Here is a 17,027-nt window from a genome sequence, read left to right as displayed (position 1 = left end):
CAAGTATTGAATGATCTTTCTATGCCCACTTCCTCTTTGACATGAGTCTTTTCTCGTTATTTTACTGGTTTAACCCCTTATGTCCTTGTTCACTTAGTATTTTATGTAGCTCTGAAAGGTCTTCCACCATTCATATCGTTTCACAGCTGAAGTGTTGAGACATTTCTAAAACTGAATGGAGCACTCAATGTGGCTTGCCTGGAGAACTGTAAAGTTTTAGCAAGACGGCCTCAGTTTTATCTGCTGATTTAGTGATATAGGGCAACATTTCTTTAACTTTAGTAATTGATGTTCAGCGTTGATTGGATGTGTCAGTAGTTCCTCTGCTGTTGTTCTCAGATCATTCAGCCTCTCTTCCAGGTGACATTAATGACATTTGACATATAGGTGTTTCCTATTCTTTCTTCCAGCATTCATTACCTTCTATGTACAGAATTGAATTTCAGCTGACATTTTTTGGCTTTATTTAGCTCAACTACCATAACCTAGCTGGGTATCAGTTGCCAACTGGGCTAAATTGCAATTTGTTTCTGAACCTATGCTTTTTGTCAGTTAAGTGACCTAAAATGATAGCACTCTCCTAACTAGCGCTTACTACTTTCTTTTCACCCTATTACCTATCCACTTATGGGTTTGCCATGAGATTGTCTAAATACCATGAAAGGAAGAAGAGTTTCAATTTATATAGTGCTTTTTGCAACCTTGGGATGTCCCAACGTGCTTTATAGCCAATGAATTACTTTAGAAATGTGGTCACTTATTTTGTAGGCATGCAAAGCTGCCAAGGACCCGAAAAAAAATTGAGATGAAAAACCAATTAATTTGATTAGATAATGTTGGCCTGAGAGAGAAATGTTGACCAGGACACCAAAAGATCTCGTCTTCCTCTTTCAGTAAGGCATTTTGTGTCTTTTACTGCAGACAGTTTGATTTGGTGTCTCATTGTAACGGTGGCACCTCCAAGCATGCAACGTTCCCTCGATACTGCATTGAGGTACCAGGCTAATTTATATGGTCCTTCTTACTCTCACATAAGATGCTACCACTGAGCCAGTCCGGCACTTGTCAAGGGCTTGACATTATCAGGCAGAGCCTCCTTCTGAAATGATCTTGATTACCATTTATTAGTTTAATTTAATTGAATTAATTCTTCAACTTGCTCCTAATGACCGATTTTGTTATTTGGCAAAATTATTATAATGGTGCCGCGGGTTTGCTGTGTTACCATCTTGAAGATTGGTTACCGTGTTGGCTTTTTCCAATCCATTGGAGTATTCCTGTGTTCATCAACTCTTTCCTGATGCCCAGCAATATTTTGTAGATTTATCTGTTAGCCCACTTTTTTCCAATGTTTTGTACCTGTCTACAATCTCCCATTTCAGTGATGTTGATATTGTTAACTTTAATGGTAGGAAACTTATGTTAGGTTGCCTGTTAGTCTTCAGGAAAAACTAGAATATGTACTTTATTAGCATACATATTCATTATGATGTCTTTTAATATTTACAGGAGCTTACTGCTTTCTCTGACCCCGTTTAATTCTGCAAGATTTTCTTGCTGTTGAATTCGGCTTGTACCATTTCTCATTTCACTTTATTCCTCTGCCTTTTTTTTCAAGACCCCAGCTTTCTTGGATTTACAGCACCCCTTTCCCCTAATTATTTTTCTATTTTGCATGTTATTGTTTGTTTAGTAATCAAGGACATTACTAGCCCTTGATGTTTACCTTCCATTCTCAGCAGTATGTCTTTAAAGCCATTCTTGTCCAGGGCTGAGTATTTCTTCAATGCTATTCACCATTGATCCACTTAATCTCATCATGTGACCACTCAGGAAGTGTTTTTAAAACTGGTCATTGGTTTACAGTATTCATTGATCCTAAATCATATCAAGTGTAATCATACTATGGTTGCTGTAGCCCAGAGGTACAGAGTTCTATTCCCAAAATATGTGGGTGATTTTATTACTGAGTAGAGGTGCAATTTGCCTCATGTGAAATTTTTGTTATACTATTTATGCATTCAATTAACTTGTTAATTTTTTGTATTCCAATTTAACTTGGGCTATTTAAAATGCCCAATTAATATGTGAATTTTCTGTTTGCATACACCTCCTTCATCCTTCCAGCTTTATAGCTTGTTGGAAAGTCTGTCTCATATCCTTTATTGTGGCATAGATAACTGCACTAACTTGTTTCCTGATAAATCTTCTGCCTTTGAGAACTCCCAAACCCTTGTACATTATATTCATGCTTAAGGGGGAAGATTAATTACCTTTCCTGAGGATTGGGGAATTTGAAGTTGGGATGCTGGGTGAACAGAGAAAGTGAAGGGAATGGTGATCTCGGCCATCCTATTGGAGACGCTGGTTGCATTTATTTATGTACACCTTTAATATAGGTTTGCCAAGCTCTGATTTCCACCTTTGGCTGCTAGTTATGGTCTGTCGAATCCGAAGTCCTCACTGGGTAACTCGTCTCAAACCTCCTTGTGACATTCGCTAATAGCTTGAGGGTTGTTATTTTCTCAGTGTTTGACAGGCTTAGATTTTTGGATGGGCTGCCTGAAAATGTTTCAAGGTCTAGAAGTCATTGACTTTGCACAATGGGCTTCAAGAATGTTTTGCATTATCGGGTGCAGTACTGTAATTTGCACTAATTATGTGAATTCTAAGCATTCAGCCTATTTATTTGAGTAGTGACAGTGAGTGAGGCTGATGTTCATAAACATGCCCCAAGATGGCCTGGATATTCTTCAGTTCCTTGGACAGTTCCCAATTTGTAATTGTCTTTGTGATTCAGGAGAGCTATGCAAATTGCCGTAGTCTGTTTCGGAACTGTTTCTTGGAGACATCAGCCCAGGCGCGCACAGCAATGTGGAGTGGAAATTAGGATTATGCTGCAAAACCTGACTGACTTGTTCTAACATAATGAAATTCATACTAATTGTTTGCCGATATTGTTACATTATTTTGATGAGCTACTTACATAATTGGATTTAGTTTTTGTGGACTTAAATTCATGTAGTTTGGTAATTTTTGAAAGCTGTTGCCTGATTTTCGATTGCCCACAAAGGGAAACATTGTTCAAATTAATACTTTACTTCTTCCATCCACTTATCTCTGTGAAGGTGTTGATGTATGTTGGGACACACTCCCACGAACACCAATGTCATAGAAACATAGAAACTAGGAGCAGGAGTAGGCCATTCGGCCCTTCGAACCTGCTCCACCATTCATTATGCTCATGGCTGATCATCCAATTCAGTAGCCTGCTCCCGCTTTCTCCCCATATCCTTTGATCCCTTTCACCTCAAGAGCTATATCTAACTCCTTGAAAACATGCAATGTTTTGGCCTCAACTACTTCCTGTGGTAGCGAATTCCACTGGCTCACCACTCTCTGGGTGAAGAAATTTCTCCTCATCTCAGTCCTTTTGTTCCTTGCTCTATTTTGTAGTTCTTCATCGATGAAATTAAATTGTGAATGTTGGCAGACATGTAAATACAGTGGTGGGAAGGGGGCAACATCAGAGCTTATCCCATCCTTGACCACTTGTGCATATAGGCCCAGATCTTCTGGTCTCCAGATGGCCATATACCAGAAAATGCTCCAGGGACTCCTCAGAAGTCCTGATGCAAGGACTCCGCAGGAATTGCCTGGAAATTTCAAATTCTGGATAGCAGTTTCCCTGTGTCTGGAGCCCTCTGAAACTCTGGGCTAGAGTTGGACACTTCGGATGGTTCCGACTCTTTTAGCAGAATAATTACCCAGGAAAAGTTAGAAGGATTAAAACCAGTTCTAACTCCTGTGTAACTATATTACTTCCCCTCCAAGCCCCACCCCCCCGAATATTTAGTCTATCAATAAAGGCGAATATGAGAGAGCCACACAGACACACCACACACTAGAGAGAATAGACACAAATGGAAAGTTCCACTTATTGCCTCCTTGTTGCTCGCTGTTGTGCACTTGAGTGCTGCTGCCTCTGGATGGCGCTTGTATACTGTCCTTAATGAATGACCATTCTTAGTTTTGCCCACAGAGGACCTTGAGTTAGGCAATTGACTTAACTGAGTGCCTCTAATTGAACCCCTTTTCCTTTTTTGTTCCATACTTAGGCTCAACCCTTTTTTTTTAAGTGAACCGCATGTAGGTTATTCCATTTTGCCAGGACTGACATGACCTTCCAACCTAAAATGGACTGGCATTATTTTTAATGGTTTTATTAATCAAAATAAAACTCTAAAGTTTATGTTTGAATTCTTCCTAAATAAGGAGTAGGGAATCAGGCTTATTTTACATACTGGAGAGGGGAATAAGAGAGGACAAAAATCTGAGAGGCCAAGGTTGTTTTAAAAAAAAGGCTAAATGGGTGTCTAAAATTGTTTGAAGATCAAAGATTAGCTGAGGGAGATTCTTGACAAACAAATGGTTAAACCTATCCCTGCCTAAAGCTGTCTATAACAAGAGATCACTTCCTACCTTGAAGGTGGCCCCGGTATCAGCATGAATAGACATTTTGGCTCCAGAGACCCTTGGTTCCAGCCTGCAGTTTCATTGTTTAGCTGTAGTTTGAATGTTTAGTGCTGTGCAGTCTATCAAGAACGTTGATGCGCTGCAAGTATTTTTATAAGTTGGAAATGTTTCGAACTAGGGTACAGGATAAGCCACGTCTTCTTGGATTGCTGTGATCCTGTATAACAGCAGTCATGTTACACACAGCTTTTCAGACAGCAGAAGAAAAAAAAAAAAGATGCAAACAAAGTCATAATTGGATTAAGACTGTAAAAGAGAAAAAAAATAAACTCAAAGTTCTGTAATAAATTCACTAACCAGTTCTCAACTTGTAAGCAATTCTTAAGTAAATTCTTAAGTAACCAAGTACATCACACAGAAGGGACCAGATCACCAGAGAAGAGAGCTCAACTGTGCTCCCATAGCAGCTTGATTTTAACACAATCTACTAATATCGTAGGCTTTAGTCGAAAGCATAGAATTGCTTTTATGACTAAACAAAGAACCTACTGATAGCATAATCTTCAAAGCTGTAATGCTAATCTAATACTTAGAGGATTCGCATCAAAACCTGCGAGATTGTAGTTCTGACTTGAGTGCTCTTACATTAAGCCAAATTGACCTCAATTCAGATTGTACAACAAGTTTGAGGATAACTGAATCTATTTTATGAACCACAGCTGCATTGTGATCTCATTCGCAACTTAAGAGTTAGGAGACTGAGGTAGTACTTGAGGCGTACTGCTTTTTGTTTTTTATCACTAATAAGCCAAGAGTTAAGTGGTTTTCATTCAGGTAAAATGTTTCTTACTTTAAGCCAAAATGAATATCAACAATGAGAACCCAAAGTGACCCAAATATGCCATTGTATATGAAACCTTCAGCTTCAAAGTTAAATCCCAGTACTTTTCCTTGATCCATTGTGATGTCAGGATTTTCCAGCTAGTTGCCCATATCTTAATATGGGTTGTGTTCTCACATTAGCATTTTCCTATCTTAGTGGATCTATGGTGCCCATTAATCATTCCAACAGTGTACAAAGAAGTTCAGAATGACCTTGGTTGGCGGAGGTTCTCGGTCAACAATCACATCTTTATGGATTGACCAAACTTTGATAAATACTTTGCAGTCACCCATTATCTGCATACAATCGTTTTCAACCCTTTTCACGCCAGCTGGGGTTTATAATTTATCAAAATATTTCAGCGATGCAGTATAAACAAAACATGTAGTAAAGTTGAATTGATTTTTAATTTGCTGTTTTTCTCCATGAAGGTTGCTGTATGCTGCATCTGTTTTTTTGTCATCCTTCCACTGAACTTGGTGGGAACTATTCTTGGTAGAAATATGTCGGGACAGCCCAACTTTCCTTGTCGTGTCAATGCAGTACCACGTCCAATTCCAGAGAAGAAATGGTGAGTACATAGAAAAATGTTATTAAATATTTGTTGGGGTTATATATTGTTTGCTTTTTAAAAATAGTGTGTCAACTATTTTTTCATTTTGTTTCAAATCTGTTAAAGCTACAGATTTGCAAACATGGAGCTCATTTCTATTGAGAAAGCTCAGAGTAGGATCAATCAGTGGTGCAGGTTGCAGTATCCTTTGTATTGTTGAAATGATTTTGGACGCCATGAAATCTGCTTTTTGGTGATGCCAGCTGTACTGTTTAGAGTCAACCTCATGCACTCCAGTAGAACGTAGTCACATCAAGCTGTCTCTAGTAGGACCAGTCTAGTGCAGACAACATTGAGTACCGTGTTCATATCCCGGCATTTAAACTACTGCTGAAAGCTAATTAGAAGAATAATTATCGAATAAAACTGACATTGAACCACAGGACAGGTGACTGAAAGCTTGCTCAAAAAGACAGGTTATAAGCCTTTTGTAGGAGAAAAGAAATGGAGAAGTTTAGGGAGAGAATTCAAGTTTACGGCAGCTGAAGGCACAATTGTCAATAGTGGGGCAGTTAGAATCATGGGGTTTGACGATGGGTTGGGGGGAGGCGGGGTGTGGTGTTGGTGTGATAAGAGGTCAGAATTGAAGGATCACAAACATCTCTAAGAGCTGTAGAGCTGCAGGAAAATAGGAGCAGGAGTAAGCCATTCGGCAGCTCAAGCCTGCTCCTCCATTTAACTGGATCGTGGCTGGTCTTCTATCTTAACACCATCTCCCTGCCACTATCCCCATATCCCTTGATGTCAATGGTATCTAGAAATCTATCGACCTCTGCTTTGAACATACTCGATGACTGAGCTTCCACAGCCCCCTGGGGCATAGAATTCCAAAGATTCAGTACCTTCTGAGTGAAGAAATTCCTCCTCATCTCAGTCCTAAATGGCTTACCTCTTACTCTGAGACTGTGTCTCTGTTTATAGTCACCCCCACCCCGCCCATCACCAAACAGGGAAACACCCTTTCTGCATCTACATTTTTGAGTCCTGTATGAATTCTGTACACTTCAATAAGATCACCTCTCATTCTTCTAAACTCCAGATAACACAGCCCTAGCTTCTTCAGTCTCTCCTCATCAGACAATCCCACCTCTCCAGGATTAGTCTGGTGAACCCTCATTGCCCTTCCTCTATGGCCAGTATATTCTTCCTTGAGTAAGGAGACCAAAACTCTACACACTACTCTGTGTGGCCTCACCAAGGCTCTACAACTGCAGCAAGATTTTCTTACTCCTGTACTCACATGCAGTTGCAATAAAGGCTAACATAACATTTGCCTTCCTTTTTGCTTGCTGCATGTTAGCTTTCAGAGATTTATGATCAAGAACACCCAGGTTCCTTTGGACATCAGCACTTTCCAGTCTCTCCCCATTTAAGAAACACTCTGCATTTCTGTTTTTTCTACCAAAGTAGATAAACTCATGTTTTTCCACATTATATTCAGTCTGCCATGTTCTTAGCCACTCCTCAACTCACATTTCCATCAAGTTTTGTGTCATCAGCAAACTTGGAAATATTGCATTTAGTCCCCACATCCAAATCATTGATATAGATTGTGAATAACTGGAGCCCAAGCAGTGATCCTTGCGATACCCCACCAGTCACAGCCTGCCAAGCTGAAAATGATCCATTTATCACTACTCTGTTTTCTGACCATTAACGAATCCTCAAACCATCTCATGAGCTCTAATTTCACTTAATTATTAACCTCCTGTGTGGGACCTTATTGAAAGCCTTCTGAAATCCAAATATACCATATCCACTGATACTCCCTTATCTATTTGGCTAGTAACATTCTCAAAGAAACTCCAACGAGTTTGTCAAACATGATGTCCCTTTCATAAACCCATGTTGACTCTGCCCAATCTTACCATTATTTTCAAAGTGCCCAGTTATCACATCCCTTATAATAGATTCTAGCATTTTCCCTACTAATGACAGGCTAACAGGCCTGTAGTTCCCTGTTTTGTGTCTCCCTCCTTTCTTAAATAGTGGGGTTACATTTGCTATCTTCCAATCCGCAGCAATTGTTCCAGAATCTGTAAAATTTTGGAAGATGACAACCAACACATCCACTAGCGCTACAGCCACTTCTTTCAACACTCAGGGATATATATCATCAGGTCCAGAGGATTTATCAACTTTCAGTCCCATTAGTTTCTCCAGTGCTACTTTCTTACTAACGCTAATTTCATTCCAATCCTCAACCTCAGTAGTCCTTTTCATGGAGAAAGAGACAAAGTTAAGACAGACACAAAGTATTTGTTTATTTTCTCTGCCATTTCCTTACTCCCCATTATAAATTCTCCAATCTCTGCCTGTAATGGGCCCACATTTGTCTTTACTAACCTTTTCTTTTTTACATACCTATAAAAGTTTTACAGTCTGTTTTATGTTCACTGGGTTAATTTCACATTCTATTTTCTCTTCATCAATTTCTTGGTTCTCCTTTGTTGAATTTTAAAATGTTCCCAACCCTCAGGATTACTACTTTTTTGGCAACTTTATAAGCCTCTTCCTTTGATCTGATACAATCCTTAACTTCTTTTGTTAGCCATGGTTGTGTTTTTTTTGTACCTTAAAGGAATTTAAATTTGTTGCAAACTAGGTATTAATTCTTTAAATGCTAGCCATTGCCTGTCTACCATCACACCTTTTAATATAGTTCCCCAATCTACCTCAGCCAACTTTCCCCTCACACCTTCGTAGTTGCCTTTGTTTAGATTACAACCCTAGTTTTGGATTGAACTACATCGCTTTCATACTTTATGTAAAAGTCTCTCACAGTATGGTCACTTTTCCCTAAAGGCTTTTTACAACAAAGTTATTAATTAGCCCTTTCTCATTGCACAATACTGGTTCTAAAATAGCCCATTCCCTAGTTGGTTCCTCAGCATACTGTTCTAGAAAACCATCTTGTATACATTACAGGAATTCATCCTCCGTAGCATTAGTGCTAATTAGGTTTGCCCAGTCTATGTAGATTGAAGTCCCCTATGATTACTGTATTATCCTTGTTACGTGCACCCCTAATTTCTTGATTTATACCATGCCCTACATTACCACTATTGGTGGCCTATAAACAACTCCTCCAAAAGTTTGCTGCCCCTTGTTGTTTCTTGGCTCCACCCAAACTGACCCTACATCTTGATCTTCCAAACTAAAATCCTCTCTTACTAACGTACTGATCCCATCCTTTATTAACAGCACTACCCCACCTCCTTTCCCTTTTTCCCTATCCTTCCTAAATGCCGAACACCCTTGAACTTTCAGTTCCCAGCCTTGGTCACCCTGCAGCTACGTCTCCATAGTGGCAGTTGGATTGTACCTGTTTACTTTTATTTGCACCATCAATTCATCTACCTTGTCTCAAATGCTGTGTATTCGGGTAGAGTGCCTTTAGTTCTGAATTATTATTTTCACAATCTCTAGCCTTAACTGCTGGCTCATTCTTATGTTTGTTTGCTCTGTCCCCTCCTGACACACTTTGATAGCTATTTCCCTTATTGCTATCCTACTCTCTGACCTTCTGTCTCTTTGGCTTATTGCATCTCCCCTCACCCCCACTATTTAGTTTAGAGAGAGAGTCCTGGTACATGAATCTCAAAAGTTTAGTATGCAGGTACAGCAGGTGATTAGGAAGGCAAATGGAATGATGTCATTTATTGCAAGGAGAATGGAATATAAAAGTAGGGATGTTTGACTGCAGTTGTATAGGGTATTGATGAAACTACATCTAGAGTTTCCGTCTCCATTATTTAAGGAAGGACATAATTGTGTTAGAAGCTGTTCAGAGAAGGCTCATTTGGCTGATCCCTGGATTGAGGGGGGTTATCCTATGAGGAAAGGTTGGATAAGCTGGGCCTGTATCCATTGGAATTTAGAAGAATGAGAGCTGGTTTTATTGAAACATATTATATCCTGAAAGGACTTGACAGGGGGATGTTGAAAGGATGTTTCCCCTTGTGGGGAACTAGAGGACACAGTTTAAAAGTAAGGGGTTTCCCATTTAAGATGGAAATGAGGAAAACATTTTTGAGTGTTGTGAGTCTGTGGAACACTCCCTCCCAGAGAGCGGTGGAGGCAGTCTTATTGGATATTTTTAAGGCTAAGTTAAATTGACTCCCTTGTCAAACAAGAGGGTAGGAAGGAAAGTGGAGTTGAAGCCACAATCAGATCAACCGTGATCTTATTGAATGGCGGAGAGGCTGAATGGTTCCTTGTTCATGTGTATGTTATACAGGAATAGCCAAAACCATGGAGGGATTTAAAAACAAGGATGAGGATTTTGAAATTGAAACATTTTTTAATGGGGAGCCAGTGTAGGTCACCAAGCACAGGAGTGATGGATGAATGGGAGGTGGGGCAAGTTAGGATGTGGGCAGCTGAGTTCCAGATGAGCTCAAGGTAATGAAGTAGGCATGGTGGGAGGCCAACCAAGAGAGCATTGGAATAGTTCAGAGGTGACAATGGCATTGATGAGGCAGAGATGGAGGTTTAAGTAGGTGATCTTAATGATGGAGAAGATATGGGGCAGGAAACTCGACACCACTCCAAGTTGTAAATGATTTGATTCACCCTCATACCAGGGAAAGGAATGGAATCAGTGGCTCGGGAACGGAGTTTCTGGTGACATCCGAAGGACGTCTTCCCAATATCTTTCCCAATAGGAAATTGCTGCTTATTCAATACTGGATGTCAGACAAGCGGCGTGACAAATTGGAGGCAGTGAAGCAGTCAAGAGAGATAGAGCTGAGTCTCATCAGTGTATATGTAGAACCTGACATGTTTTTGGATAATTTCAGCAAAGGGCTTAAAGGGCTTGTAGGTGGGAAATATGCAGCCGAAGATAGATCCCTGGGACATAGCAGAGCTAACTGTGTAGTAATAGGTAGAGAAGTCATTGCAGGTGACTCTCTGGCTACGATTGAATAGACAGGAGTAGAGCAGACTGGGTAGCCATATCAAGCTGCACAATGGGGTAAGATGGCAATGTTAAGTGTCAAAGGTTGAAAACAGGTCAAGATGAATGAGGGATGGTTTATTATGGTCAGTCACATAGGCTGTAATTTGACACTTTGCAAGTCATGCCAGTGCTGTGGCAGGGCGGAAGCCTGATTGGAGTTACAAAGATAAGTAGCCTAAATGTTATCACTGTCTTGTAGACTTAGGCTGTATGATTGATTCTGCACCAGCTTAGCAAGACCACACTTATTATCGCTGCACTTAGTATTATAAGAGTAGGAAATCAACTCAAAGGGAAATGATCAATTGTGCAAACCTCTTCGGCTACTAATTAACTTTTTCCTATTGTTATAGTGTAGGCATGGATCATACTTCATTATTTAATACAAATCATTATTTTTATATAAAAGCAAATTAGAAATACTCATTTTGTCTGTCAATATGTGTGTCTGGAAGCTGTCAACCAAAGTTTATGGTTTCAAGACCCACTCCAAAAACTTGCGTGCAGAAACCAGGCTGACACGCTTGGTGTAGTACCAAGGGAACGCTGCAACTGTCTGAAGTGACACCTTTCAGATGAGATGTTAAGCTGAGTGCCCATCTTTCTTGTCATATGATGCAGAAGATCCCATAGCGCTATTTGAAGAACAAGGAAGCTCTCCCCATATTCTGGTCAATGTTTATCCATCAGCCAGGACCATTCACGGAATAATTACAGTTCAGAAGGAGGCAATTCGGCCCATCATGTTTGCACCAGCTGTCCGAGGGAGCGATTCACTTAGTGCCATTCCCCCGCCTTCTCCCCATAACCTGGTACATTCTTCCTTTTCAAATAACCCAATTCCCTCTTGAACATCTCAATTGAACCTACCGCCAGGCAGCGCATTCCACATCTTAACCACTTGTTGCATAAAAGTTTTTCCTCATGTCTCCATTGCTTCTTTTGCCAATTACCTTAAATCTGTGCCCCCTCATTCTTGATCCGTCCGCCACTGGGAACAATTTTTCCCTATCTAACCTGTCCAAATCCCTGATGATTTTGAATACCTTTATCAAATTTCCTTTCAACCTTCTCTTCTCCAAGGAGATTAGTCCCAACTTCTCCACTTTATCAATGTAACTGACGTTCCTCATTCCTGGAACCATTCTTGTGAATCTTGTGTGCACTCCCTCTAATGCCTCCACATCTGCCCTGAACCCAGAATTGGACACAACAGTCCAGTTGAGGCTTAACCAGTATCTTAAAGAAGTTTACCATAACCTCCATGCACTTGTACTCTATGCCTCTATCAGTAAAGCCTAGGATACTAAGGATGACAAAGTAGACATGGAGCAGATGTTTCCCCTTGTGGGGGCATTCTAGAACAAGAGGTCATAGTTTTGGGCTAAGGGGTGGTAGATTTAAAGCAGGGATGGGGAGGAATTACTTTTCGCAAAGGGTCGTGAATCTGTGGAATTCACTACCTCAGAGAGCAGCGGATGCTGGGACGCTGAATAAATTTAAGGAGGAGATAGATTTTTAATGAGTAATGGGTTGAAAGGTTATGGGGAGAGGGCAGGAAATTGGAGTTGAGGCCGAAATGAGATCAGCCATGATCATAATAAATGGTGGGGCAGGCTCGAGGGGCTGCATTGGCCACTCCTGCCCCTAGTTCTTATGTTCTTATACTGTATGCTTTATTAACTGCGCTCTCAACCTATCCTGCCACCTTCAGTGACATGCACGTGTACACCCAGGTCCCTCTGCTCATTTAGAATTGTACGTTTTATTTTATGTTGCTTCTCCATGTGCTTCCTGCCAAAATGAATCACTTCACACTTCTCTGTGTTGAATTTCATCTGTCACTTGTCTGTCCTTTTGAAGTTCTACACTGTCCTCTTCACAGTTCACAATATTTGCAAGTTTTGTATCATCTGCAAGCTTTGAAATTGTGCCCTGTACACCAAGGCCTAAGTCATTATTATAGTAGATGATGTGATTAATATCATGTTGTTTGTGGGAGCTTGCTGTGGGGAAATTGTTTGCCTATGTGACTTTCTTTTTGAAGTACCTTATGGAAAATGAAGCATTTTGGAAAGTCCTGATGTTGTGAAAGGCACTATTTAAATGCTGGTCCTTTCTTTTCTAGAAAAGGTTGGTTAATGTTTGATTTAGTCCCTTCTTAAACACTGGAGTGAATGCCTTTTTAAAATTGAATAATTTTACTTTATCCTTGTGATGTGGTCAAGACTGCATTTATTGTTGGTTGTGTTTTCACTACTCAGTGGCTTGCCAGGCCACTTCAGAGGGTGTTGAGAGGCAATTTATCAAATTCAGATTCACAATTTGCCATGACTTGAACTCATGACCCCCCTCTTGCTTGTTCAGAACCCATAATCACTAAACTAGCATATCTTTGAAAATGAGAGGGTAGGGAACTGCAAAAAAGAAGCTGAGCCCAGAGCATGAACTGTCACAATGTAGTTGGAAATTAACAGTTTAGGATTTTTTTTACATGAGGGAAGTTTGCAAGGGGTTAAAAATTGCAAGGTGATTGAAAGGAGGGAAAAGGGAGAGGATTAAAGTAGGAAGGGGATGGGGATGAAAAAGGTGGTTGTAGAAATGGGTAGGAAATTCAGGACATTTGACAACTTCAGACATTATTGTCTCATCAACCCCCCCCCCTTTTTTTTCTGCCTGACTTTATTCTTTTCCCCCATTCTTTAAAAGGCTAAAGGCTTGCTAATTTAGGTGCAGCTGTCACATAACTGGGATGTACTTTGTGTCCATTTTGCTTACAATCCTCACTAGCTTTCAACAAAGTGCTTAAGCTAGTTGTTTAACATTTTTAATGCACGTTGTATAAATGCTTAGTGGCCTGTGGAATACCGTGTTTATCCAGCTCTACATGACTGCTCTCTTGGGGGTAATTCACAGTTTTCTTCAGTGGGGTGAAAACAGACTCTTTCCTCTGTTGTTGGAAGTGTAGAAGTTGTTAACCTTTTGACCTTGCTGTGCAAAGGAAGCTAGCTCACAGAACCAAACTAAAAGGTCTCTTCACAGTTGAAATCTCTTTTGGACAATGCCACATCCACAGATGATGCTTTTGACATATTGCATTAAGCTGACTATTGCTAATTTTGATCTTTTGTTGCAGGTTCATGGAGCCAGCTGTTATTGTATGCTTGGGTGGAATCCTGCCTTTTGGATCCATTTTTATTGAAATGTAAGTTTCTTTGTAGTATGGGATGTTCATTATATCTCAGCACAGGTTCATATTGTGTTATATAGTTAAAGGCTGAATTCATAACTTACATTAATGCTGCATAACATATTATAGAATAAAATTATTACAGCGCACAAGATGGGCATTCAGCCCATTGTGCCCATACTGGCCCTCCAAAGGAGCAATTCACATACTGACACTCCCCACATCCCTGCGCATTCCCCCTTTCCAATTTTAGAAAATGTAGAAAAATCTGTGGCACAGAAGGAGGCCATTCTGCCCATTGTGGCTGCGCCATCCAAAAATCAAGCCCCTCAGTCTAATCCCATTTTCCAGCACATGGCCTGTAGCTGTGGTGGTTACAGAACTGCAGGTGCATATCCAGACAGCTTTAAAATGAGTTGAGGGTTTCTGGTTTCTCCTTCTACCCTTTCAGGTGTGATTTTCAGACCCCTACCACCATCTGGGTGAGAAAGCTTTCCCTCGTTTTCCCATCTAATCCCCCTATCAATCATATACTCAGCATTAATGCTTAAAATAAAATGGCCTCAATAAGAAAGATGGAGACTGAGTTACTACTTGTGAAAAAGTACTTAAATTTCAGTAGCTGCTTGGATCAAGATTTTTGGAGAGAAGAAAAAGAAATCAGTTTATGGAGAGCCACATTTAAAGAAAAGATGGTCATCAACATTATGGTCATCAAAATGTGCATTTTCCTGATTTAAACCCTGTTTTAAATATATTTCATTTTAATCTGAAAGTATTATTGAGACTGTTCATCTGTATGTTTTTTTTTCATTCATGGGATGTGGGCGTCACTGGCCCATCCCTAATTGCCCTTGTTCAGAGTCACAGAAGATTTCCTTCCATAAAGGGCACTAGTGAACCAGATGGGTTTTTACAATAATCGACAATGGCTTGATGGTCATGATTAGACTTTTAATTCCAGATTTGTATTGAATTCAAATTCCACCATCTGCCATGGCAGGATTTGAACCCAGGTCCCCATTACCCTGCGCCTCTGGATAGTCCTTCGACAATACCACTACCCCATCACCTCCCTTAATGTATTGCTACAAATATATTGCAGGGAAACATCACGCTAAAGTCTGCAGTGTAGCACCATGATAATTAACTTTGTCCATCGCCACATCTAGTTGTTCCCCCTCCACCGGCAGCTTTAACAAGATTTGAATGACTACTGCTTTTATTTATGTGGCCCTTTTACCTTAATAAAATGCCCTGAGGCACTTCATGGTGGTGATATAAATTAGACACCAAGCCACACTAGGCCATATTGAGACATATGGCCAAAGGTTTGGTCAAAGGGATATGTTTTAAGCAGCGTCTTAAAGGAGAAGAGAAGGGGAGAGAGTCAGAGGTGCAGGCAAGGAATTCAAAAGCTTAGTGCTGAGATTAAAATCAGGGATGCCGAAGAGGCCAGAATTAGATGAGTGCAGATGTCTGAGCATTGTGGGGTTAGAGGAGATCAAAGGAGGGACAAGGACAGTGTTCTACAGTTAACAGTTCCTGTCCAGAAATAACCCAGGTTTAAGTGAGCTTGTTATAATTTAAATGGAAATTTCATGCTGTCGTCTTTGCTGAAATAATTTAATGTTGGCTGCAATAATGTATTGGCTTTCTAAATTGCACTGCATTAGGGAAATTTAATATGGAAGTATTTGGGAAAATTGTAAAACTCAACATACTGTTTGAGTTCCATAGAAGGGTCATATTAGACTTGAAGTGTTAATTCTGTCCCCCTCCACACAGATGCTGCCAGACCTGCTGAGTTTTTCCAGCACTTTCTGTTTTTATGTCAGATTTCTAGCACCCACAGTAATTTACTTTTATATTGTTTGATTATTTGGAGGTAGCTCTATCATCAAATAAAATCTTGTTTTATGCCCTTTTTCGTTTAGACTTGTGTGCAATCTAGGTTCAGCCTTGGGGAAAAGTTTTAAGCCACATTCCGTTTTTGACGTAGTTTATCTGCAGTAATTCCCAAATTGGATGCCTAGGTCTCGGAACCATCCCTGCTTTATGCCTGCACTTGTGCTTCAGTGTCAAAGGAAGGGAAAAGCCAGATCCTGACTGGATGTGAAATGGATGCAGTTGGAACAATTTTGCTTTGTAAAAATGGGATTTTTAAAAATGTTTCCTTCCTATTCTAAAGTCGCTGACTCTCGCTCATTTAAGTGACCATTCTTAGTGTGAGCCAGGACAGCAGGTGTTACTTGACCATGGTGAGCTCTGAAGAAGAGTCATATGGACTGGAAACATTAACTCTATTTCTCTCTCCACAGATGCTGCCAGACCTGCTGAGTTTTTCCAGTATTTCCCTTTTCCTTACCTAATAAAAGACATCACTGAATCAGATGGCTATTTTACGACTTTCCAGTCATTTCTCGGTCGCCATTACCCTGAATTTAAATTTCCCAGCTGGCTTGCTGGGATTTGAATGACTACTGCTTTTATTTATATGGTTCCTTTACCGTAATAAAATGCCCTGAGGCACTTCATGGTGGTGATATAAATTAGACACCAAGCCACACTAGGCAATATTGTGACATATGGCCAAAGGTTTGGTCAAAGGGATAGGTTTTAAGGAGCGTCTTAAAAGAGAAGAGGGGGAGAGAGAGTCAGAGGTGCAGGGAAAGAGCTCAGAAGCTTAGTGCTGAGACAGCTGAAGGCACAGCCGCCAGTGATGGAGCAATTAAAATCAGGGATGCTCAAGAGGCCAGAATTAGATGAGCGCAGTTGTCTGAGGGTTGTGGGGCTAGAGGAGATCAGAGGGGTAAGGAGGGACAAGGACATGGAGGGAATTGAAAATAAGGATGAGAATTTTAAAATCAAGGTGTTGCTTGACCTCAGGACCAGATCATCA

At 40.4% G+C, this 17,027-nt stretch overlaps 1 protein-coding gene across 1 annotated transcript in view; it reads left to right on the top strand.

The window, feature by feature from the left end:
• tm9sf3 (transmembrane 9 superfamily member 3) overlaps positions 1 to 17,027 on the top strand; it is a 130,580-nt gene that overhangs the window by 97,281 nt on the left and 16,272 nt on the right. Inside the window, exons 10-11 of the mRNA XM_041176409.1 lie at positions 5,791 to 5,930; positions 14,072 to 14,140. Coding sequence (XP_041032343.1) covers positions 5,791 to 5,930; positions 14,072 to 14,140 — 209 coding nt within the window. The remainder of the gene's footprint in view (positions 1 to 5,790; positions 5,931 to 14,071; positions 14,141 to 17,027) is intronic.

Source organism: Carcharodon carcharias, chromosome 28 (genome assembly GCF_017639515.1).
Source record: "Carcharodon carcharias isolate sCarCar2 chromosome 28, sCarCar2.pri, whole genome shotgun sequence".
In the NCBI taxonomy this organism is placed as follows: Eukaryota; Metazoa; Chordata; class Chondrichthyes; order Lamniformes; family Lamnidae; genus Carcharodon; species Carcharodon carcharias.
This window is presented reverse-complemented; position numbering and strand designations above follow the sequence as displayed.